The sequence below is a fragment of the Oncorhynchus gorbuscha genome, linkage group LG19 (genome assembly GCF_021184085.1).
Source record: "Oncorhynchus gorbuscha isolate QuinsamMale2020 ecotype Even-year linkage group LG19, OgorEven_v1.0, whole genome shotgun sequence".
NCBI lineage: Eukaryota > Metazoa > Chordata > Actinopteri > Salmoniformes > Salmonidae > Oncorhynchus > Oncorhynchus gorbuscha.
The window spans coordinates 22,380,889-22,406,661 of record NC_060191.1 but is presented as its reverse complement, the minus strand read 5'-3'; the positions used below and the strand labels follow the sequence as shown (position 1 = coordinate 22,406,661).

General features: G+C 41.2%; 3 protein-coding genes and 1 non-coding gene across 8 annotated transcripts in view; 2 read left to right on the top strand and 2 right to left on the bottom strand.

Moving 5' to 3' along the window:
• The window catches only part of LOC124005457 (gamma-aminobutyric acid type B receptor subunit 1-like), a 51,102-nt gene extending 50,018 nt beyond the window's left edge, over positions 1–1,084 (top strand). For all 4 annotated transcript variants that reach the window (XM_046314743.1, XM_046314742.1, XM_046314741.1 and 1 more), the window contains one exon: positions 1–1,084. This exon is cut by the window's left edge and continues 1,075 nt beyond it. The gene's annotated coding sequence lies outside the window, so the exon portion shown is untranslated.
• A 2,063-nt stretch (positions 1,085–3,147) lies between these two features.
• On the bottom strand, positions 3,148–14,220 carry LOC124006115 (tumor necrosis factor-like). Its single transcript, XM_046315902.1, has 5 exons — positions 14,095–14,220; positions 4,630–4,852; positions 4,492–4,540; positions 4,294–4,353; positions 3,148–3,898 (listed from the first exon to the last, which is right to left on the bottom strand). Exons 2-5 carry the CDS (start codon positions 4,846–4,848, stop codon positions 3,459–3,461), a joined length of 768 nt encoding a protein of 255 aa, XP_046171858.1. The 5' UTR covers positions 4,849–4,852; positions 14,095–14,220; the 3' UTR covers positions 3,148–3,458.
• On the top strand, positions 13,299–13,372 carry trnaa-ugc. The gene has a single exon. It is a non-coding gene; the product is annotated as a tRNA-Ala (tRNA).
• On the bottom strand, positions 13,798–25,185 carry LOC124006116. Of its 2 annotated transcripts, none has more exons than XM_046315903.1 (6): positions 24,026–25,185; positions 17,071–17,196; positions 16,918–16,960; positions 16,805–16,840; positions 16,568–16,600; positions 13,798–14,376 (listed from the first exon to the last, which is right to left on the bottom strand). In XM_046315903.1, exons 2-6 carry the CDS (start codon positions 17,191–17,193, stop codon positions 13,997–13,999), a joined length of 615 nt encoding a protein of 204 aa, XP_046171859.1. In that variant the 5' UTR covers positions 17,194–17,196; positions 24,026–25,185; the 3' UTR covers positions 13,798–13,996. The 2 variants fall into 2 exon arrangements, with proteins under 2 accessions (XP_046171859.1, XP_046171860.1); XM_046315904.1 differs by having other exon boundaries at positions 13,798–14,373.
• Between the last annotated feature and the right edge of the window lie 588 nt (positions 25,186–25,773).

Below are 25,773 nucleotides of genomic sequence, written 5' to 3'. Positions count from 1 at the left end.
TGGCTGTTGTATCCGCTTGAATAGATGAAACCCATTTGATGAGAAAACGGTGTCATGTGATATGTAACCTAATCCGTTTTCTATGTACCATCCTTTTGAACGTTTTCAATTGGACTTGAATGGATGTGTTCCCGACATTTAGAATTTTCTTTGTCAATAACTGTTTTTCCTTAAAGACGATCTGAATATAAATGTAAATGTGAGTGTACATGCCTGCCACACCGTTGGTCTTATATTTGACGTTTCTTCCGAATTTCCCCTCCCCGATTTTAGCTTTGTACAACCACGTCTGTGAACGTGACGACGAAGAATATATGTATGAATAACGGTTTTGTAAAGGGTTCTCACATGCGTCTACGACAGTTAATATATACGTGCAATCCCATTCCTTAGCAATTTGTCAAAATGTATGAAGCAATGATATAACACAGCTTTGTCGGTAAGTAACGTACGAGACGTTACTTTTCCAAATAGTGTGATCTCATGTTGCACTATAGTTCCAAACAAAGTTTCAGGTCGCGATTTTGTTGTCGTTCTAATGACATACTGTAGCTCAGGGTATAGGAAAGTGAGATACACAACTTCTCCATAGGAAGTTATTGGATGAAATAGTCCATATGTATTAACTGTACATGGAGGACATTGGGTAATATTGTAATATATGTATGCCGAAGATTATTTAGAGAAATATACTCTTGCACATGTATGAATATACACTGAGTGTACAACACATTAGGAACACCTTCCTAATATTGAGTTGCAGCGCCTTTCTTTTTACCCTCAGAACAGCCTCAATTGGCCGGGAAATGGCCGTACAAGGTGTGGAAAGCGTTCCACAGGGATGCTGGCCCATGTTGACTCCAATGCTTCTCACAGTTGTGTCAAGTTGGCTGGATGTCCTTTGAGCGGCGGACAATTCTTTATTACACACGGGGAAACTGTGGTGAAAAATCCAGAGCGTTGCAGTTCTTGACACACTCAAACCGGTGCGCCTGGCACCTACTACCATACCCTGTTCAAGGTCTTTTGCCTTGCCCGTTCACCCTCTGACTGGCTCACATACACAGTCCATGTCTCAGTTGTCTCAAGGCTTAAAAATGTTTCTTTAACCTTTCTCCCCCCCCCCTTCATCAACACTGATTGAAGTGGATTTAACAGGTGACATCAATAAGGGATCATAGCTGTCACCTGGATTCACTTGTTCAGTCTATGTCATGGAAAGAGCAGGTGTTCCTAATGTTTTGCACATGCAGTGTATATAACTGGATTTGAAGATATTTGTATACACTATATTTACAATTTTAAATGTTGATACAATATCAGATTATATGCATTCAAATATATGGATAATCATAGTTAAATAAACCCATTGTTTTTCACTGAATTTATGTGTATCGTGTTATGTGTCAATTGGACTAATAAGGAACAGAATTTAATTTAAACACCCTCATCAACCCTGAAATGTGACAAAACACTTCATTATAGGTTGAATGGGCATTTTATGACAGACAATATGTGGTATCATAACCATGTCCAAAGGGACAAGCATGTCACACACACAGCTGTTTTAACCACTAGATGTCACCATCAGTTAATGACACCCAAGGGATTCTGTTGTTTATTCATTTAGAATCTACATTCATATTGAACGATAGCCCTCCGAGGATCAAAAGTCATTTCAGTCACGTACAATCTGCTTCCACTTCATAATTGATTGACCTATTAACCAATGGGTATTGGTGTCATTTCTTATCAGAAGGCAATATGAACTCAAAGATTGAGATCGTAATATGAGCTGAAAGTGAAAGGCAGACATACATGATACACAACAGCCAGCTGCAAAGGGTCATGGTAAATGACAACCTCATCATGGAACAACATTTTTTTTAACCTTTATTTAACTAGGCAAGTTAGTTAAGAACAAATTCTTATTTACAATAACGGCCTACCCCGGGCCAAACCCAGACGATGCTGGGCCAATTGTGCCGCCCTATAGGACTCCCAATCACAGCCGGATGTGATACAGCCTGAGGATGTTTGTGGGACAAACACATTTTCTCATGCACAACTAGTATTTCAGCTCAGTTCACAGCCCGCCACCCATCCACCTGGCTGAAAACCTACGATGCTTTCGAGGAGGAGGAGGAGGAGGAGGAAGCTCAGTGGGGGGAATCCCCAGACATGGCTTAAGGGATATGTGTGCCCTCTCACTTGAGACAGCGGGAAATAAATAAGGGAATTTCCCTTGTTTTGGTCTGACATCATTGGGGATGCACTTTGTATTACAATTTCTGGTGCAAGCTGCTCAAGAACAGATGTAGGGCTTTAATTCAATCTGTATCGCTGAAGTTGAGCGTTACGGAGTGATATGTCGGCTCAATCTGAAATTACCTTTACATTTCTATCGTGGAGTCTGTAACGCTTAAACTTTACAGAATGAATAGAGCCCTTAGTATTAATGTACTGCTAAAGTCAAAACCTATTTACCCTCAAACACATAAGACCGTTGGATATGTCCAGACCCGCCCGGCCCCGCCCCACTCCAAACTGCGTAATTAAATACAATCAAACTTTGAGTCTCCTAAAGTTGAGAACATTTGGAATTTATTACAGTTGATTCAAGCACTCTGAATAGGTGACAAATAAAATACACACAATCACATTTAAATAGACATAGTACATCAATACATTAAATTAAATAACTTAATATTGTAGCAATGTATTCTGATAGGCCTAGTATAGGCTACTGCTAGATGTGAATCAAAATAACTCAAAATAAATAACTTGCTACAGTACTGCACAGTAGCCTACTGTATTTTCATATAAATAGTAAATATCCTTTTTTAAAGTTAATATGTATTTTCATATAAATAGTAAATATTATTTAAAAAAAAAGTTAATATGTATTTTTATATAAATAGTAAATATCATTTTTTTAAAAAGTTTATGTATTTTCATATAAATAGTAAATATCATTTAAAAAAAAGTTCATATGTATTTTCATATAAATAGTAAATATCATTAAAAAAAAGTTAATATGTATTTTCATATAAATAGTAAATATCATTTTTTTAAAGTTAATATGTATTTTCATATAAATAGTAAATATCATTTTTTCAAAGTTAATATGTATTTTCATATAAATAGTAAATATCATAAAAAAAAAAGTTAATATGTATTTTCATATAAATAGTATTTAAAAAAATTAAAAGTTAATATAAAAAACCCAAAGTCATAATATTATTTGGTGCAAAATCTACAATACAGAGAATGGACAATCATCATGTATGGACCAACAATAATCATTTCTTAAACTTTTTCAGTTCACAAAATAATCATTAAGATTAGACCTATCTCCTTTGAGATTGCTCAGTTACCATAAAATTGCAACACTAAAATAAGAGTTTTAACGTAAAACTTTTATAACAAATATTCACCTCTGGCCTGCCTCTCTCTCATCATAGTGCAAACACACCAAAGAAGTTCTTGCCCTGCTCTGGCTCCACGTCGGTCAGTCGATTGGTCTCAGTCCACAGTTTGTCCCCTTCATTCAGCTGAAACACCGCACTAAGGTAAACTGCATTATACCAGCCTTCGCCAATATTGGACTCAGCATTACCGTAGTTTTGTTGACAAACTGACCTTACCCCGCTAAGTAGATTACCCTTAACCCCAATGGAGTCCGAATAGCGCCAAATAACGTGACTCAGAGGAGTGGTACGCTCGCCTGGGCCGTTGCACTTGACCCTAAACGAAGCCTGGCTGTAAACGAAGAAGAGCCCAGTGTGTGGGATGATGATTTGGTTCCCTTGTAGCTTGAACCCGCCCTGGGAAAAGGCCTGGCCGTCATCCTTTCTCCACTGCACTGTGTCAGTGGTAAGATTAGGATTGTATTCACCTGGCATTAGAGGGAAGAAAGGTCCATTGTTACAACTTTGAGGCCCCAGGGTCCAGCTGGTAGCTATTTGTTCTTACAAAGCTCTTGTCAATTTACTCTGGAGGCAACAAGAGACAAGCTAATGATTAACCAACTTCCTTGCTTCCTTGTGTTGTGCTTTCATTTTTGTCAATGGAAATGTTTGAAAATAATCCCAGGGCTTCCCCAATATAAATACTTACTAACCCACTAGACACTGTTTTAAACCTTAAACCTTATTTTTGAATGGGGATGTTTAAAAATAATCCCCTAGCTTCTACAATGGAAAGACACTAAGACATACTAGCCCACTAGACATGTTTTAACCTTCAACAGACACAGTCCAGGCTGGCTGCAAAAGGTTATAGGTCACTCACCCTCTAAATGGATGGCTGCTTTTGCATTGCCGGCAATCTGCTTCAATGTATTGTGGGTATCTGAGGGAGAGAAAAGTATTAGTCCCGAATAACACCAGCAAAAGCCATGACGTTACCTACAACTGTAACCTTTACTTAAAGCAATTACAGTGAGAAGAAATTCAATGAAAAAGGGGCATCTGTCAAACAAATAATCACCTTTTGCACCAATGAATATCTCCAGCTGAGGCTCCATTCCGTCCTGCATCTGTGAGAGAAACCAAGAGGATGTTAGTTGATTGTACGGTTCTCCATTTCAGAAATGTGGTAAATGTTGGCCCCATTGGAGTTCCTTACCGTTGCCAGTCTTCCATGCTGACACCAGGCAAAGAGCAGGGCTGCTGCCGCACATAAAGCTGCTATTAAGAGAACGCCACACAGCCTCCATAGCCAACCCCTGGAGGCCTTTCTCTCAGCGACAGCTGTCACTGTTGTCTTGTACACAGGGCCACTGTCCACAAGGCTATTTTCAAGGCCCCTCTCCATGTCTTCAGGTGTCATCGCATACCCCTCCATACTTCTGTTGAATGAGGTTCAAACTCTTGACTCTTGGTGGCAGTGGAAAAGTCTAGCAACTGAATAATTGCTTTGAATATCTCCTAAATATCTTTTTTTGGTTTTTACAGAGCTGTAGCTTGATAGGTGTCCTGTGTTTTGCTCGTTTGTTAGAATGGACTTCTGACAGAAGCCCTGTGGTTTTTATGCTCGGCCTGCTATTGGCACAAAAGGGGAAACTCCAGTGATGTCACCCAGTGAGTGGAGACATAGCAGAGTAGCAGCAGACTGTGGAGAGATGGTTATGGTTCAAAGGAAAATCAAATCCACAGAACAGCTCTGCCAAACTGGGATTCCAATGGGTAGGTGTGGTTGCAGGATAGGGTTAAGGCAAAACAGGACGTGCAACTTGAAAGTTAATTCCTTGTGCAACAGTGTAGTTTTTCTATTTGGTAACCAGAATGTACAGTAATTTCTCAGCTATATACTGAAACTGCATTTACATAAAACAAGGAATTCTCAATAAGTCGCATGTGTATTTATTGTGTAATTTCACAATGCATGTGAATACCATTAAACTCCATGGTATCTTTGCTACTTAATGTAAAGTGTAGCAAAGCCAATTTTGACTTGAACTTTAGTTATTGATTTTTATTCAGTCTTAATCACCAGCTGTTTGTAATGCTGTTTGTCTGGTAATAGTCATACATTTAAAATAGTAAACAATTATGATATTTATTGATTACATAGAACTTGCTGCACTGAAGTTGTTAATAACTGGGTGTAAAATGAATACTTCTACACCTACACAATCACAATACATTCGAAGCTACACAAGGACAGGCTCAGGAGAAACAAAAGACTGTTGTAAATATCCCTCTTTTTTGTTTCAGAACTGGTTTCGTACATAACCCTTTCCAACCCCCCCAAACAGGTTTTTGACTTCTCTTTATTGACCCAATCAGGCTTCCGTATTTCGCTGCCCTCCCTGACTGGTTGTGCGAGTTTGGAGCATAACCCGGTTTATTTGTGGGATTTCCATCACCCATACACTACCTGAACTGAGTTTTATTTGCATATTGTTTTGTCATCTCATTTCTGTTTTTCTATTAGTGATAAACAAGCACTGTATACCTTCAAAACATGGTTAAAACTATAATTTGGATGAAATATATGGAACAGCATCATAGCTCTGTCTATGAATCTGAGAGTGGTTATACTTAAGTTTGAATTCTCTGTTGTTTCTCACTTTTTTAAAATTCTTTTTTTTTGGTCAAAGTGTATTGAGGCTTTTGTTTAAATGCACTTGAAATAAACTGTGATTTGATGATTTACATTTCCCCAGTCCCAGTCCTTGGCTGTCTACCAAAACAAGTAACTGGGGTGACCAGACCGAGCCGCAGACTGCAGCTTCAATGTAGTGTATAGGGCCAATGTATCTCCGCTGGTAAAGGTAGCTTGGAGCCCTGTCACGTAACACTGTTTTACATGCACTGTGTCACTGTTTCCTTATGTATTCTTACGTGCAAATACAAGCACTATAGGTATGACCATCAGGGAAGCTAGGAGTATTGTCACAGTGTTTTATGTATTGTCATTCAGTCGTAATACCTGAGAACTGTTACGTTGGTATAAAGGGTCGGGAGACAGGAGTACCTCAAATAAATACACACGCGCACAATGATTAACATACTGGACGAGACACGCTATCATCTACGCAATCCACAAGGGCATGGAAGCCAAAACACACAGTACAGGTACTCACATGCACCAATGGACATTGTAACAATAACCAACCCCCCAATAGAAACCAATATATACAAATACTAATCCGTGGGAATAGGGGACAGGTGTGCATGATGAAAGTTCCAGAGGGATCCGTGACAAGAACTGAGATCTCACCTCTGATTCATCTCTCATGTTAGTGTGTAGCAATGTTTCCAAGACTATGACTACCTGCAAATACACGCCAACCGCAATATCTAGGAAAGAGCAGGGAAGCATTAGGTAATACTTCAGGGGTCATCTGAAATATAATACAGGAACCTCTCATACTTCTCGATGCCCTTCCCTCTGCTCTATTAGCAATACCTTCACCTCAAGCCTTCCACCCCTCTCTGTAGCAGGGCCGTGGTCCAACCCTTCCTCTCTCTGAAGTTTAAACATTACCCACCACTATCTCTGGCCCTCAAATACTTTGTGGTGGCAGGTAGGCTAGCAGTTAAGAGTGTTGGACCAATAAAAGAAAGGTTGTTGGTTTGAATCCCCGAGCAGACTAGGTGATACATCTGGTGATGTGCCCTTGACCATGGCACTTAATGTCAGTTGCTCTTCATGAGCATGTATGCTAAATGACTAAAATGTAAAAAGCCTCCCATCCCCCTTTAAGTAATGATGTAATTGGCCCTACTTTGGATTCACCTATCTGTGACTGAAAGCTGGGTCTCCTGCCAGAACAGTGTATTAGCCTAACTATCTATTGGCTTGGGGTCACATGGTTCAAGTTTAGGGCGCATCAGGACTCATCACGTGGACCTTGATCACAGAACCAACTGGATATTTCATGTCCATCCAAGTTACCCCAGGGATTACTTCTAGGAACAGAGAAGCAGGCTTTTTCTTACTATTCGATCTGTTTATGTACTAAGATGGTAGTGATACATATCCTTAGGGACATCAGAGGGGTGATTCATTCTGTTTCCTGTCCCATTGGCTGAAATAGCATTTGATAACAAAATTGTTATCATTGTTATCAAAATTCTGAAAACATTTTTGTTGTTAAATGCAGATTGTCTCATGAGGTAAGCAGAAGGAAAATAAATTGTGGCCCACACACTCAAATATTCCAACATACTGTATACTGTCACCTTGTTGTGTACAGAAACAGTCAAAAACACTGGCTAGTAGTTAGCACAGTAAAGTATTTATAGTGTATGATAGTGTCAGTGACTTGCAGTCAGGGTAGGCAGGGTAAGTCGTGCTACTCTGTGATAATCTGTCAGGAAGTCTATGTGTATAGGAGTCAGGCGCAGGACAGCAGATATGAGTAAATAAACGTATTTTACTCAACATATAATAAATGCAATACAAAAACAGAGCCCACAGTAACAGACCTTCCTACATAGAAACAATCACTCACAAACAAACATGGGGGAACAGAGGGTTAAATAATGAACAGGTAATTGGGGAATTGAAACCAGGTGTGTAAGACAAAGACAAAGCAAATGGAAAATGAAAAGTGGATCGGCGATGGCTAGAAGGCCAGTGACGTCGACCACCAAATGCCGCCCAAACAAGGAGTGGGACCGACTTCGGTGGAAGTCGTGACAATATCTAATTTTTAACAAGCTGTTACGGAAAGCCAAATAAAAAATTAAATTTTATAAAAATTTCGTGATTTCGTGATATCCAATTGGTAGTTACAGTCTTGTCCCATTGCTGCAACTCCTGTACGGACTCGGGAGAGGCGAAGGTCGAGAGCCATGCGTCCTCCGAAACACGATCCTGCCAAGCCGCACTGCTTCTTGACACACTTCTCGCTTAACCCGGAAGCCAGCCACACCCGTGTGTTGGAGGAAACACCTTACAACATGCAACCATAGTCAGAGTGCATGCACCTAGCCCGCCACAAGGAGTCGCTAGAGCGTGATGGGACAAGGACATCCCGGTCGGCCAAACCCTCCCCTAACCAGGACGACGCTGGGCCAATTGTGCACCGCCTCATGGGTCTCCCGGTAATGGCCGGCTGCGACACAGGCTGGAATCGAACCAGAGTCTGTAGTGACGCCCTAAGCACTGCAAAGCAGTGCCTTAGCCTTCATTTGTTGCATTGAGTGGATTTCATATTTTGCACATGCATATTGTCTAAGCATGTTGTGTGGGTAAGCCTGGGGTAAAATGTACACAACTGGATGTGTCTACATATTTTGGAGCTCGCTTATGTTGAACTGAACAAATCTAGCTAGCAAGCAAAAACAACCTGACAAATGAACACCATACTCCACCTCAAACCATTTTCCAAGGTGGATTTCTAAGAAAAACTTGGTCAAATTCAGAGAGGGAGACCAACATCTGCGCTCCCTGACCTTCATCAGATGAAGAGACAAAGTCTTCAGATTGGGGCAAAGAAACGATGCTGATGGCCTCTGGATATGATACCTGGCTGTCAAGGAATCAACCGGCTTTCTGCTGTTGGTCTATGGGGAGATTTTCAGCTAAACTGAGGCACTCTTTTGTGTTCTGCAGAATAAAATCATGAAAATGGGGTTCTGCTGCGCATGTATCAGGGAAACAAGGAAAGTTGTGGATGCCCAGGGACAAGAGTTTGACACTTTCTATGATCGGTTTGAGGAGAAATGCACCACACTTGGCCTGACAGACACAGCAAACCGGAGCAGACAGCGGATGAAAGGAGAGGAATGTTTTACAACATTTTGGACAATATCAGTATTCAAATGAAAGCCAGGTTTGATCATTTTGTCATCCTTGGCCCTCATGCCAATCGAGACTGAGAGCCTTTTCAAACTCCAAAAGAATAAAGACGACTTCTACCATATTGTCACTGAGAGGTTTACCCTGACGGACAGACGAATGGACTTCCTTTACAAGGTGAAATGCATTTTCCTTAGCAATTTGCAGGTTAGTCTACTGTTAAATGAACATGAGAACAGACCACATCCCTTTGACACATTTGATTTATCAAGAAATTACGTTTTGATTAGACACATTCTTCAGTTATTTCGATTGTTGATATGGACATTTCGTGAGAACCTTATTTATTATATATATGTGTAATAATATTTCACATAATACGACTATGTATTTGTGTTTGTTGCACGCACCAGGCACAGTGCATTGGAAGAATTGTAAATCCATTATGAAAGGCTATGGGGTTTGCATTGCAAACTACTCGGACAAAATGTGTCCATATATTGGTATTTTAGTGTCATCTATTGGTTGTAACCGTGGACGCTACATCGGTCTATGGACAAGCTGAGTTGAGCAGTGTGTCATTTTGTCGGATGATATGAAATATGCCGCCATCAGAGGCTATCACTTGTGTGTCTTGGTTACATTTGGTATTCACATTTGTCAATTTAGCCTATGTCCCTCTGGTTGTTGGAGCCATCTGTTGTTTAGTGGACTTGGCCTTCATCAAGGTTTATTTGTGAGTTAATCTGGCTTTGATAATAGCCAGTGCCTACCCAGCCACTGACCTCACCGCACGTCACTATCCTGTGTCTCATGGCCCTCACGTGACTGAAGGACAGGCTCATCATCTGTATTTGTCATGTGGTTCATTCATATGATCTGTTTGTAGATAAATTAATTTCAACTACTCGGAATGTAACTGTACTTTAGGATGAACTGAAAAGCAGGAAGTAGGTCCTGAAAACAGGAGTCGAAAGAAAAAATGCTCAGGAAGGAAACCACGACAGTAAGGAAGTGATAAACAACTATAGCTTAAATTCTCACGAAAGAAGGAGCAAATATCCCTGTATTGCAGATCAGCAAGGACATCACTTTGTTTCACCACCAAACCTGATTGAAATGATTACATCAATCAGGAGAGATGGAGGTAGATTCAGTTCATTTCAGACGATGGTGAGTATGGCCCTGTGCTTTAGGACATGAAAGGAGAGCTTTCCTAAAGGGAATGTTTTGAATGTTGTCAGAACGTCCTGTAGAAAATGTTTTCATAAAGACCAGTACGGGACTTAAAGACCATTGTAGTGGCAGTAGTCCAGACAGAAGATGGCAAGTGCCTGGATTAGGACCCGTGCTGCTTCCTGTGTGAGGTAAAGTCATACTCTACTAATGCCGTAGAGCATGAACTTGCAGGAGCGAGTGACTGCAATGATGTTTACAGAGAACGACAGGGTGTTGTCCAAGGTCACGCCAAGGTTCTTTGCATCCTGAGCGGGGGACACCATGAAGTTGTCAACCGTGATGGAGAGGCCCTGTAGCGGCCAGGCCTTCCCCGGGAGGAAGAGCAACTCCGTCTTGATGAGGTTGAGCTTGAGGTGGTGGGCTGACATCCAAGCTGAGATATCTGCCAGGCATGCAGAGATGTGTGTCGACACCTGGGTGTCAGAAGGGGAAGAAAATAGTTGAGTATCATCTACATAGCAGCGATGGGGTAAAAGCACTGGGAAAGCCCAAAAATAATTAACTTATTACAACCGATCTTTTGTGATAATTGCGTTGTTTGCTCTGTAACCTGTTAGATTAGATACTTTGCTACCATGATATACAGTGCATTTGGAAAGTATTCAACACCCTTGACTTTTTCCACATGTTACAACCTTATTCTAAAATGGATTAAATCGTTTTTTTACCTCATCAATCTACACACAAAGCAAAAACAGGTTTTTCAAAAATGTTGCAAATGTATTACAAATAACAAACTGAAATATCACATTTACATATGTATTCAGACCCTTTACTCAGTACTCTGGCAGAGATTACTGCCTCGAATCTTCTTGTGTATGACGCTACAAGGTTGGTTTCATCAGACCAGAGAATCTTATTTCTCATGGTCTGAGAGTCCTTTTAGTGCCTTTTGGCAAACTCCAAACTCCATGTGCCTTTTACTGAGGAGTAGCTTCCATCTGGCCACACGAGGCCTGATTGGTGGAGTGCAGCAGAGATGGTTGTCCTCTGGAAGGTTCTCTCATTTCCAAAGAGGAACTCTGGAGCTCTGTCAGAATGACCAAAGGCCCTTCTCCCCCGATTGCTCAGTTTGGCTGGGCGACCAGCTCTAGGAAGAGTCTTGGTGGTTCCAAACTTCTTCCATTTAAGAATGATGAGGACACTGTGCTCTTGGGGACCTTCAATGCTACAGAAATGTTTTGGCACCCTCCCCTGTGCCTCAACAAAATCCTGTCTCTGAGCTCTGCGGACAATTCCTTCAACCTCGTCAACGGTGGGACCTTATATAGACAGGTGTGTGCCATTCCATATCATGTCCAATCAATTGAATTTACCACAGGTGGACTCCAATCAAGTTGTAGAAACATCTCAAGGATGATCAATGGAAACAGGATGCACCTGAGGTCAATTTCGAGTCTCATAGCAAAGGATCTGAATACTTATGTAAATAAGTTCTACTTTTTATTTTTAATAAATGTGCAAAAATGTCTAACAACCTGTTTTCGCTTTGTCATTATGGGATGTTGTGTGTAGATTGATGTGGAAAACAATTAATTTTATAGATTTTATACTAATGTGGAAAAATGGAAGGGGTCTGAATACTTTCCGAATGCACTGTATAGGCCTAAGGCCGAGACAAAAAGAAGAAAAAGTGGCAGAATAAATTCAACCACACCTTTGTTTTAATCACAAAACCAGAGAACAACCTCTGTCCGGTGAAGTCCAGAAAGCATTTGTCGTGGCTGTCCATGGTTCTGATTTCTGCGCGTACGTGTCTGTGTGCGCGCGTTCGTGCAAGTAGAAAAAACATGTTGACACCCTACTTGTAGAGAAATGCCAATGCCATCCTCCTCTCTTTCATGTTGACGAAACGGTCTGTCACTGTGTCATACAGTACACGCTTTAAATTCTTGTTGTCCTTGGCTACCTGGCTAAAATGTTTGCTTGCTTGTCTAACTTCCTTCCATGGGCTACATATTTTATTTAACTAGGCAATCCGTTAAGAACAAACGACGCTGGGCCAATTGTGCAAACAAACGACGCTGGGCCAATCACAGCCGGTTGTGATACAGCCTGGAATTGAACCAGGGTCTGAGATGCAGTGCCTTAGACCAGTGTGCCACTCGGAAGCCCCATAGCTACATATTTACACAGATCTTCTCCACATCACATGGTAAGAGCGACCTGCCAGGTATTATGCAATTCAATAGTGTGCAGAGCCTGAGTCACCCAGCCCAGACAGAGTTAGAGGAGGTTGAGCACAGTAGCGGACATGTGAATACGTGTGTACAATTGCAGATTTCTGTGGAGAGATGACTAGAGGAATAGAAGCTATGACTAATCCGACACCGACAACTTGGTGGCTTCCTGTTTTGAGTAGCTATCAATCGCTAGTTCCTGCTTGATTCTGTGTATAATAGGGGCAACTAAAGCATCACTGCATTCCCACTGGACACTGACTTCAGTTCAATGTTTAGTTTTGATTTACATTTGGTTGAGTTGTCAACTATCCTGAATTCAACGTGAAATCAACAAAACATTTTACCATGTCATTGGATTTAGGCTAAAAGTTCTTCAAATCTTTTTTTCCAACCATGTTAATGCCCAGTGGTTAGCTTTCGGCCAATGATAACTCAGCACTGATGTGTGTTTCTGTTACTTCAAATGTTCTAATGCTAATAGGTACAGGTGTTTTCGGACCTAGTTTGCATGTCTCTGAATAAGCTGAGTCTGTGATAGCAGCAGAATCCATCTCAAAAGTGACAGAGAAGGACATCTGCCACTGTAGTGAGGTGGCGCCACCATGTGGTAAGTGCTACCTCCTGTGTGGCTCAGTTGGTAGAGCTTGGTACTTGCAATGCCAGGGTTGTGGGTTAGATTCCCACAGTGGAGAAGAATGGGAGTCGCTCTGGATAAGAGCGACTGCTAAATAACATAGACAATGGATGATAACAGTAAGTAGTGGCAGTGGCATACTTAAACTGTAAGTCATTTCGCTGTTTGATCTAGTAGAATTTGTGTGTTTGACAACAGCTGATAATCCGATAAATTGATGCGCTGTAGCAAAATGGATAAACAGTGGGAATCAACGCAAATCGCACATTAGATGACACATTCGGAATGCTATTTTAGAAATTTCAGATACTATAAAACCTTTTTTTTGTGCATACTATTTAGTACGCTAGTATGGGTATTCAGACACGACCACTGTCTCCATATCAAATCTATTTAGCGTCTACAATAGCTAGCATCGACTAATTCACATCATGATAGATACCATTAATATCACAAGAAATCACACACATACACACACAAATACATAGTTTGAAGATGTATTCTGCTACCTCATTATATAATCAAATCTGTTCAGAGAAACAAACAATGCATATGCTAAACAGTTACAGTTTTCACAAAATAAATTAAGTTTAGTAACTAACGCACACTTTTAAAAAAACAATGTTTTAACAGCTTCTTTGGTTCAATCTTGAACTAAGTCTCAATAACAATGTCTGTTGGCTCAATATGGGGGGAGTTGATATGCCCCCCAATAGGTATTCTCTCCCCCATACCTAAAACTATTATTCTTGGATGTTATCTCAAGGCTGAGACTGTTACCTTGTTGGAGCTTAACCATCCTGGACATGAATACAGTGCCCTCTTTCTCTCCGTGATACACGGCTTCACTCAGTCTCCTTTGCTCGGTCTTATGTTGAATGCCATTTTTGAACAGAGTCACCTTCCTCTTCTCCTCTCCCCCGGTGTGCCTAGTGAAAGTGACCTGGACATAGAAGTAGTAGAAGCCTTCAGACCTGATGTAGACAGAGTTGTCGCGGAGGACGAGGGAGCAAGAGCCACAGACGGGGGCATCATGGTCATTTTCCCAAGATAATGTTCCTTCTCATGAGACAGAAGGAAAGAAAAGAGAATAAAATAAAATATTAAAATGCTTTACATCATATAAATGGGTTAATATACACTACATGACCAAAAGTATGTGGACACCTGCTTGTCGAACATCACATTCCAACATCATGGGCATTAATATTGAGTTGGTCTCCCCTTTGCTGCTATAACAGCCTCCACTCGTGTGGGAAGGCTTTCCACTAGATGTTGAAACATTGCTGCGGGGACTTGCTTCCATTCAGCCGCAAAAGCATTAGTGAGGTTGGGCACTGATGTTGGGCAATTAGGCCTGGCTCGCAGTTGGCGTTTCAATTCATCCCAAAGGTGTTCAATGGGGTTGAGGTCAGGGCTCTGTGCAGGCCAGTCAAGTTCTTACACACCGATGACAAACCATTTCTGTATGGACCTCGCTTTGTGTATGTGGGCATTGTCATACTGAAACAGGCAGTTTGGAACTCGGAAGTGAGTGTTGCAACCAAGGACAGACTATTTTTTACACGCTACGCGCTTCAGCACTCAGTGGTCCCGTTCAGTCAGCTTGTGAGGCCTACCACTTCGTGGCTGAACCGTTGTTGCTCCTAGACATTTCCACTTCACAATAACAGCACTTACAGTTGACCTGGGGCAGCTCTAGCAGGGCAGAAATGTTGTGAACTGACTTGTTGGAAAGGTGGCATCCTATGACGGTGCCACGTTGAAAGACACTGAGCTCTTCAGTAAGGCCATTCTACTGTCAATGTTTGTCTATGGGGATTGCATGTCTGTGTGCTCAATTTTATACACTTGCCAGCAACGGTGTGGCTGAAGTAGCTCGAATACATTCCTTTTAAGGGGTGTACACATACGTTTGTATATATAGTGTATGTTTGTGAATATATTTGAACAGACAGGTGGCAGAATATTGAATAACTACACTTTCAACTACACTTTCAATACCCCTTTAAAACTCTCAGCACATGATGAGGGAAAAATTGGTGGAACTAAATCTATACCTCATTCTGAGCACACCCTAATTGTACAGCTACCATTTTAACCTTACACTAATACACCTACCCTCACAATAGCTTAATGTTTAATGAATAGATTGACTATTTGCATAATGTTTTCAATACATAAATATAATTTTCTGATTAATAAAGGGGCATAACATCTTGTTGATAAGAGACATACAATTACATTGGACTGTGTAGTAATATGTTCTGCTTATGGTGAGTAAGCATGTTAGTAAGCATGTTAAACCATATATCTTGGCCATCCCACCCCTACGTGAGGGCAGCTCCCGCTCAGCCCAGTCCAAGCTCTTCTCTGTCCTGGCACCCCAATTGTGGAACCAGCTCTCCCTTGAAGCTAAGTCAGGAGAGTACCTGCCCATCTTCCCGAAAACATCTGAAATCCTATCTCTTCAAACAGTATCTTAAGTAATCCTGCTCCAAACAGACAAATAATGGCGCCGTACAACAGTGATGTGCAGAGCGGCATCTCGGGAACGCACAACTCGTCGATCCTTGTCACAGACGGGCTATTGCAGCAAATGACAGCACTGGGTTCCACTCCTATCAGCTAAAAACAAGAAGAAGTTTTTCCAGTGGGCGCGCGATCACAATTGAAGAGTGGAAAAACATTGCCTGGTACGTGACAGCGAGTTCAGTTTACTTCAGTGGCCTGTGCAGTCCTCAGACCTCAACCCAATAGAGCATCTTTGGGATGAGATGGAACGGACTGTTCACAGCATGAATGTAACACCGTGCAATCTGCAGCAACTGCGTGATACCATCGCGTCAGCATGGACCAATATCCCTGTGGAACGTTTCCGACACCTTGTAGAATGCCCCGAAGAATTCAGGCTGTTCTGGAGGCAAAGGGGGGTCCAACCCGGTACTACATGGTGTACCTAATAAACTGACCGGTGAGTGTATTTTACAGACACACTCTCCAGTATATTATATAAATATTAGGTGTATCACAACCTAGGTGTCAAATGTGTTAGATCAGTTGTACAACCTGAGTGTGTACAGGGCCCTGGTCTTGTTTAGTGGAACTGACAAGTTCAGACAGACTGCAGAAGCTCCAATGTTAACACATGCATTCCATGAACTTAGGATGTAAAAAGGAAACTGCAACAAGCATGGAATGTTAGGCCCAAAAGTCCATACCTAGAAACTAGGAATGAAAGTGTTTAGCTTACCCATGGTCAGCTGGATATAGGAGGGACGGGGAGCTGGAAAGCAAAAAAAGCCCATTCATTTTCCTGTTTTGATCTATCTTGTAAAGTTTACGTGTTACTCTCTGCTTGTGCAATCTTACAAGGCCATCTTTCTCCAGAAAATGCACAATTGACCTGAATTCTACTGCACACAATGTATTGTTTAAACATTAGACATTCATTGATAATCAGAAGTGGAAATAGCAATGCTTTACTTACCCTTTGATGAAGTCAATTGAGCCAGAAAACTGCCGTCTGCAAAAGAAAAATAATATTTCAAGTCATTGTCATATATATATATATATAAAAATATAAAAACCAGTACAACTTACTTGGAGGGTGCTGGTTTTCCTCCTTTGATTCAGGTAAATTACTCTTGGAGAGAGAAATTACATAGTGACATCTTGAGATCATCATCAGTCTACCCATATGTATCATCATCATCCTATCTGAGTCTAGCTTTCACTGATGATAATTGGACATACCTTGTCAGGTGAGTTTATTTGCACTGTCGTGAGAACTGCGACCATAATCCCCATTGCGACTGTGAGAAACCCGCACCACACATGGAGCAGCAGATATCTGGAGGTGTGCTGTTGACTCTTCATCCTCTGAAAAACACACACGTACCACAAACCACTGAGACCCGTCCCAATTCACTCCCTTCCACTTCCCATCGGCCCTAATCCTTATCTAATCCTACATTTGCAGATCTGAAGGGTCTAGAATAGATATCAGCAGGCAGGTTGTAGATCTTCCACCATAGGCTACTGTTTGAGTTTGAGCACCTCAACATTAGTCAATAGGCTGCCTTCTGAATAACATTTAGTTTAGATTATACCCCACTGACCATCTAAATGCCATGCTTAAAGAATGTGATCATAAGAAGGAGATTATCTTTATGGGCGATTTCAATGTAAACTGGGAAAACAAAACTTGCTGGAAAAAACTCAGAGATCACAGATTATTTCAACCTGAATCAAATAATACAAGGTCATACCAGAGTAACACAGTCATCCCAGACTCAAATTGATCTGGTGTTTACTAACAGACCTGATCGAATAATTAAGTCCAGTAACTTACCAACTGGCATATCTGACTACAATGTTACATTGGTGGTTAGAAAGATCACAAAAAAAGAGATTTAAGAACCATATTAATGTGTAACAGTACGATATAAAAATCCAGAAAAGTGAGCAGAGAAACTACAATGTAGCTATAAATAAATCAAATGGACTAGTCTGATCTGTTAAGCAATGAAGACCCAGAGTCTGGATACAGAACATTTCTGTCAGCTATTGACATCATGGATACCTCTTTTACTAGGAAATTTCAACGTAAGCCAAGACGGAAAATCTTTCTACCATGGCTCAACGACGACCTCTGGAGGCAGATGGGAGAACGGGATTTTTCCTTGAAAAAAGCACTGAAGTCTGGTAAGAATGATGGCAGATGTATATTTGCATCACTGAGAAATAAGGTCATTAAGAATATAAAAAATCAGTGTTCTTTCTTAGAGTGATCAATGAAGCAAAAGAAAATGTCAAAGTGATTTGGGAAAATCTCAACAAACTAACAGGGAGAGGAGCTGAAAAGTATTTAAAAAAACATCCCGAATTAAAGGTTAATGAGATTCTAATTCAAGACTCCAATTTCATATCAACCACCTTTAACAATGTTTTTTGTTGACTCTCTCAGGGAACTGGCTCAAAGATTTTCAACCAAGACCACAATTCTCACTCCCATAGATAATAATAAACCCATATTCAGAATTCCTGAAATCTCAGCATCAGCAGTGGACAGTATTATTAGCTTCTTCAGGAGCTCTAGAACCAAATATGTATTTGGTCTAGACACTGTTTTCCAGAAGAGACAAATATTCTCTGATTGCCCCTATTGTACATTAGTGAATCTGTCCATCAAATATGGGCTCTTCCCCAATGCTTGGAAGTCTGCTGCAGTGACAACTATTTTAAAATCAGGTGACCCAACACTGGTGGAAAATGACTGACCTATAAGCATCCCTCCAGTGCTAACAAAGGTAGCTGAAAGATGGGTGGCTGATCATCTGACTGATCACCTCATTCAGGGGAACTCCTTACATCAAATGCATTTTGGATTCAGAACTAAACATTCCACCGAAACAGACAATTGCTATTTTCTGGAGTGCATTAAACTAAACTGGACATAGGTGGTGATGGAGGCAAGAATTATCGACAAGACTGTTGTATGTACTTCTCTAAGAAATCCATTGATTCTTCCCAACGAGCTGTTCTTGTTAATGGTGGAGAATCTGAAAGCTGTGTCTAACTTCGGGTATCTTGGTGTCATTTTGGACTCCAACTTGACATTTAATAAGAAACATGTGAAGAAGGTGGTTAACACGGTTAAGTTTGGATTATCCAACTTTAGGTTTAAAAGACATTGCCTTCCTCTGGAGAACGCCAAACTATATAGGCATGCTGTGATGTTCTCATATCTGAGATATAGCCTCACATGCTGGTCACAAACAGGAGCTACTATTCTGAAACCAATTGAATCACTCTACAAACACTTAAGATTCTTGATAACAAACCAAACAGTTACCAGTCATATCACTTACAAACATAATTTATTTACCAACATTTTCTGCAGTTGCAGATCAGACCTGCACAACGGTCAGGAGGAATTGTGGACCATTCCTCTTTACAAAACTGTTTCAGTTCAACAATATTCTTGGGATGTCTGGTGTGAACCGCTCTCTTGAGGTCATGCCATAGCATCTCAATTGGGTTGAGGTCAGGACTGACTGGGCCACTCAGGTTGAGGTCAGGACTGACTGGGCCACTCAGGTTGAGGTCAGGACTGACTAGGCCACTCAGGTTGAGGTCAGGACTGACTAGGCCACTCCAGAAGGGGTATTTTCTGCTGTTCAAGCCATTCTGTTGTTGATTTACATCTGTCTAATGGGTTGTTGTCCTGTTAAATCATCTAACTTCTGTTGAGCTTCAATTGGTGGACAGATAGCCTTACATTCGCCTGCAAAATGTCTTGATAAACTTGGGAATTAATTTTCCTGTCGATGATGGCAAGCTGTCCAGGCCCTGAGGCAGCAAAGCAGCCCCAAACCATGATGCTCCCTCCACCATGGTTTACAAATGGGATGAGGTTTGATGTTGGTGTGCTGTGCCTTTTCATTCTCCACACATAGTGTTGTGTGTTCCTTCCAAACAACACAACTTTAGTTTCATCTGTCCACAGAATATTTTGCCAGTAGTGCTGTGGAACATCCAGGTGCTCTATTGCGAACTTCAGACGTGCCGCAATGTTTATTTTTTGACAGCAGTGGCTTCTTCCATGTTGTCCTCCCATGAACACCATTCTTGTTTAGTGTTTTATGTATTGTAGACTTGTCAGCAACAATGTTAGCATCTTCCAAAGATTTCTGCAAATCTTTAGCTGACACTCTAAGATTCTTCTTAACCTCATTGAGCATTCTGCGTTGTGCTCTTGCAGTCATCTTTGCAGGACGGCCACTCCTAGGGAGAGTAGCAACAGTGCTGAACTTTCTACAATTATAGACAATTTGTCTTACCGTGTCTTACAAATCGTAATCTTAGATCTTCTGAGATCTCTTTTGTTTGGGGAATGGTTCACATCAGGCAATGCTTCTTGTGAATAGCAAAAATGTTTTTTGTAGGGCAAGGCAGCTCTAACCAACATCTCCAATCTCATCTCATTGATTGGACTCCAGGTTAGCTGACTCTTGACTCCAATTAGCTTTTGGAGGTCATTAGCCTGGGGGTTCACATACTTTTTCCAACCTACACTGTGAATGTTTAAATTATGCATTCAATATAGACAAGAAACATACAATAATGTGTGTGTTATTAGTTAAAGCACACTGTGTTTGTCTATTGTTGTGACTTAGATGAAGATCAGATCAAATTTTATTTAAAATTTATGCAGAAATCCAGGTAATTCCAAAGGGTTCACATAGTTTTTCTTGTAGATGCAAGCCTAGAGCTGCCGCTTTCAAAGAGCTAGAGCTGCCGCTTTCAAGGAGCGGGACTCTAACCCGGAAGCTTATTAGAAATCCTGCTATGCCCTCCGACGAACCATCAAACAGACAACGCGTCAATACAGAACTAAGATCGAGTCGTACTACACCGGCTCTGACGCTCGTCGGATGTCGCAGGGCCTGCAAACCATTACAGACTACAAAGGGAAGCCCAGCCAAGAGCTGCCCAGTAACACGAGCCTACCAAATAAACTAAACTACTTCTATGCTCGCTTCGAGGCAAATAACACTGGAACATGCATGAGATCACCAGCTATACCGGAAGACTGTGTGATCCCACTCTCCGCAGCCGATGTGTGTAATACCTTTAGATAGGTGAACATTCACAAGGCCGGAGGGCGAGACTAATTACCAGGACGTGTACTGCGAGCATGCGCTGACCAACTAGCAAGTGTCTACACTGACATTTTCAACCTCTCTTTGTCCGAGTCTGTAATACCAACATGTTTTAAGCAGACCACCATAGTGCCTGTGCCCAAGAACACTAAGGTAACCTGCCTAAATGACTACCAACCCGTAGCACTCACATCTGTAGCCATGAAGTGCTTTGAAAGGCTGGACACCATTATCCCAGAAACCCTAGACCCACTCCAATTTGCATACTGCCCCAACAGATCCACAGATGATGCAATCTCTATTATACTCCACACTGCACTGCACTTTCCCACCTGGACAAAAGGAACACCTATGTGAGAATGCTATTCATTGACTACAGCTCGGCGTTCAACAACATAGTGCCCTCAAAGCTCATCAATAAGCTAAAGACCCTGGGACTAAACACCTCCCTCTGCAACTGGATCCTGGACTTTCTGACGGGCCGCTCCCAGGTGGTAAGGGTAGGTAACAACACATCTGCCACGCTGATCCTCAACACAGGGGCCCCTCAGGGGTGTGTGCTCAGCCCCTTTCTGTACTCCCTGTTCACTCATGACTGGACGGCTAGGTGCGACTCATTCAATTTGCTGATGACAACAGTGGTAGGCCTGATCACCGACAACACCGAGACAGCCTATAGGGAGGAGGTCAGAGACCTGGCCGTGTGGTGCCAGGACAACAACCTCTCCCTCAACGTGATCAAGACAAAGGAGATGATTGTAGACTACAGGAAAAATAGGACCGAGCACGCTCCCGTTCTCATCGACAGGGCTGCAGTGGAGCAGGTTGAGATGTCCACATCACCAACAAACTAATATGGTCCAAGCACACTATGACAGTCGTGAAGCAGGCACGACAAAACCTATTCCCCCTCAGGAGACTGAAAAGATTTGGTATGGGTCCTCAGAGTCTCAAAAGGTTCAACAGCTGCACCATCGAGAGCATCCTAACTGGTTGCATCACTGCCTGGCATGGCAACTGCTCGGCCTCCGACCGCAAGGCACTACATATGGTAGTGCAAACGGGCCCAGTACATCACTGGGGCCAAGCTTCTTGCCATCCAGGACATCTATACCAGGCGGTGTCAGAGGAAGGCCCTGAAAATTGTCAAAGACTCCAGACACCCTAGTCATGAATTCCCAATCCATAAGATTCCTGAACATCTCGTCAAATGGCTACCCAGACTATTCACATTGCCCCTCCCCTCCCCTCTCCACACCATTGCCACTCTGTTGTCATCTATGCATCGTCACTTTAATTATCTCTACCTACATTTTTTTAATGCTAAAATGATTTATTTATTACTCAAATTGGATTTGATTTGATTTTGACGCCTTGTCTTTAAGTTCCTACATGGTCTTGCCCCTTCACCCCTATGTCGGCATATCATGCTCAAGGAAAGCACCTCCAGGATAACAGGACAGTAACTAGAGGGGATTGCTTTGTCCCTTTTCGACACAGTAAAATCAGTCAATCGGCCTTCTCTGTTAGAGCTACAATATACTGAAATGCAATGCCCATGGACATGAGAAGCAGCACTGACTATTGTACTTTTACATGGGAATTGAAAACATGGTTCAAATCTATCCACGCCTGTACACATGAGTTATCTGTGGTTCCTCATACGTAAGACGACAGCTGACGATAGTGTTGTTGTTGTCGTTAGAACGATATATTATTGGATGTAATGTATTTTGTATTGTTTTAGTGAGTATGTGTATTGTGACTGTGTAATCGTCCTTAGCTGTCCTGGGACTACAGGTGCAAATGATCTTTCGGCTAACCCCGGCACATTTACATGGACGTTGCATTATTGTAATATTGATGTTGATTCATGTGCATTGTCCGCTATAAATAAATCAAACAAACAAACTCTGAGATTTCACCTATACAGGTTATTCCCCTCTTAAACTACAATGCTGCCCCAGGTGCAGTGTGGTTTGCTACTTGTATTGGCTCAAACAATAACATCAGAGACTGTAAATGTGATACCTGAACTCCCTACCAGAGAAATACAACAAAATCATTTGTAGTAAACATGCAGAGAGTGGTATGTACTCTGTGACTGTGACAAGACATTACGGCTGTCACGCAGTGTCCTTTGGTATGTTCAGAAGGACACGAATGCAATAGTCAAGGTAATGATAATAACAATTTGGGGGGGGTGCTTACATTTGTCCTGTTACACACTTGCACAAGACACAAGTAATTGTGAAGGTATGCATAGTGAGTGAGAAAACGTTCTGGCAATGATCAATTTGACCGCATTACCTGTCTTAAGGTATAGAACATGAGACTGGGTCCATCTTATTACAGTCTCATTATTGAAAATACCACTAAATATTCATACAACAGCCACCGTTTTTAGATCAAATATAACTGTGGAGCCATTAGACTATTACTGTGTGATGATAAATCGGACACTACTGTCATCACCAAGTGATTTTACATTGTGTCACATATTCCTCATCCAAACATCCTATAATTAAATCTAAGATTAGGAATTTCACATTATGTGTCACGTTCGTCGTGACGAGAATACATACCTCTTTATTAAACAAAGAATACTTAAACAAACAAAAATACATACCTCTTTATTAAACAAAGAATACTTAAACAAACAAAACTATAACGCTATAAACACTAGTGCTGACACAGACAATTATACATAGACAATAACCCACAAAACCAACATGGGAAATGGCAACCTAAATAGGATCCCCAATCAGAGACAATGATAAACAGCTGTCTCTGATTGGGAACCAATTCAGGCCACCATAGACCTACATTTACCTAGACATACCAAAATCTCATATATATACAAAAACACACATACCACCCTAATCACACCCTGACCTAACCAAAATAATAAAGAAAACTAAAATAACTAAGGTCAGGGTGTGACATTATGAAAAAGTATTGCAAATACAATGGTCCACTGTCCACAATTCTGTAGTAGCTTGATATGAATAAAATGAAACACAATGACCAGGATCTCAACTCACCTAGTGTGTCTTGTAGTGTCCTTGTACAAACAAATCTGTCTGCTGCATACCATGCTGCATTTCAGAGACATGTTCTTTAGACAGGGTTTCCCCCCTTTTTCACTTGACTTGAGGGTTTTTTTCTTCACTGTGAGTTGTGGTTGGAAAGAAAGGAGGAAGTGAAGCAAAGCATCATGGACTAAAACAACCACCTCAAAGTCTAGGTAGACTTTGGTCACGTTGATCCTGGGACTGGTAAATTAGAAACTGATGATGTCATATTGTTCTATGAAAATGTATTTTAGCCTGGTCCAAGATCTGTTTATGCTTATGCCTACTCCATTGTCAAGCCAGGCATGACAAGTCCATAAGAAGATGGCAAAAGAGCAGAAACAGATTGTCACCCAGGCTATGATTTATTTGATTTCCCTTCAGCGTTTCTAACATGTTTTTTTTTGTTATGACAACAAAAAATTATTTTAAATCATCAATAAACCCAGGTATTTTATCCATTATTTTATGAAATAATGTAGATCAAGTACAGTTGTTAAGTAACTTTTTGACAGCACCCCTTTTGATATGAACGAAACCTTTCATCCATACTGGCCCATTGTAGAAGTGTTCAGAAAGTGACTTCTTAGACCTGAATGCCAAAACATCAAAGATTGCCATATTTTTTTATACCCCACCATAATATGACACATCCATGTCCTCATCACTGGAAACGACAAATAGTTGAGATTGATATCATTTAAAAGCTTACAAACAGGGGTGTCAAACTATTCAATAATTTATTGGAATTTTGGGGGGTATAACATTTATCATTTTATAACCGTATATGTCAATTGTCTAAAAATGTGTCAACTCCGATTTTTAGCATATTCAGATGTTGTAGCTTAGACCCTATTTGACTTAATCTGAGGTTTTTGTGTTGTGCCCACCATCGGCTGAGACACAACATGCTCTTGAATACAGGGTGGGTGTCATGTGTTGGCTGATGAATTTACTGAAATGGGAATAAAAATTGAAATTTTAACTTTCAAATGGTACCAAAAAGATGGTCGAAAAGTCCACACACCAGAGAATGTTGACTTCAAATTCAAATCAAATCAAATTTTATTTGTCACATATGCCGAATACAACAGGTGTAGACCTAACAGTGAAATGTTAACTTACAAGTCCTTAACGAACAATGCAGTTTAAAGAAAAATACAATAAATTAATAAAAGTAACAAATAACTAGAGCAGCAGTAAAATAACAATAGTGAGGCTATATACAGGGGGTACCGGTACAGAGTCAATGTGCGGAGGCACCGGTTAGTCGTGGTAATTGAGGTAATATGTACATGTAGGTAGTTATTAAAGTGACTATGCAGCGGTGTAAAGGGGGGAGTGGGGGCGGGCACTGCAAATAGTCTGGGTAGCCATTTTATTAGATGTTGAGGAGTCTTATGGCTTGGGGATAGAAGCGGTTTAGAAACCTCTTGGACTTGGACTTGGCGCTCCGGTACCGCTTACTGTGCGGTAGCAGAGAGAACAGTCTATAACTAGGGTTGCTGGAGTCTTATTTTAATTTTTAAAAATGGAACCTCTTTTTCTCCCCAATTTCGTGGTATCCAATTGGTAGTTACAGTCTTGTCTCATCGCTGCAACTCCCGGACGGACTCGGGAGAGGCGAAGGTTGAGAGCTGTGCGTCCTCCAAAACACAACCCAACCAAGCAGCACTGCTTCTTGACACAATGCTCACTTAGCCCGGAAGCCAGCCGCA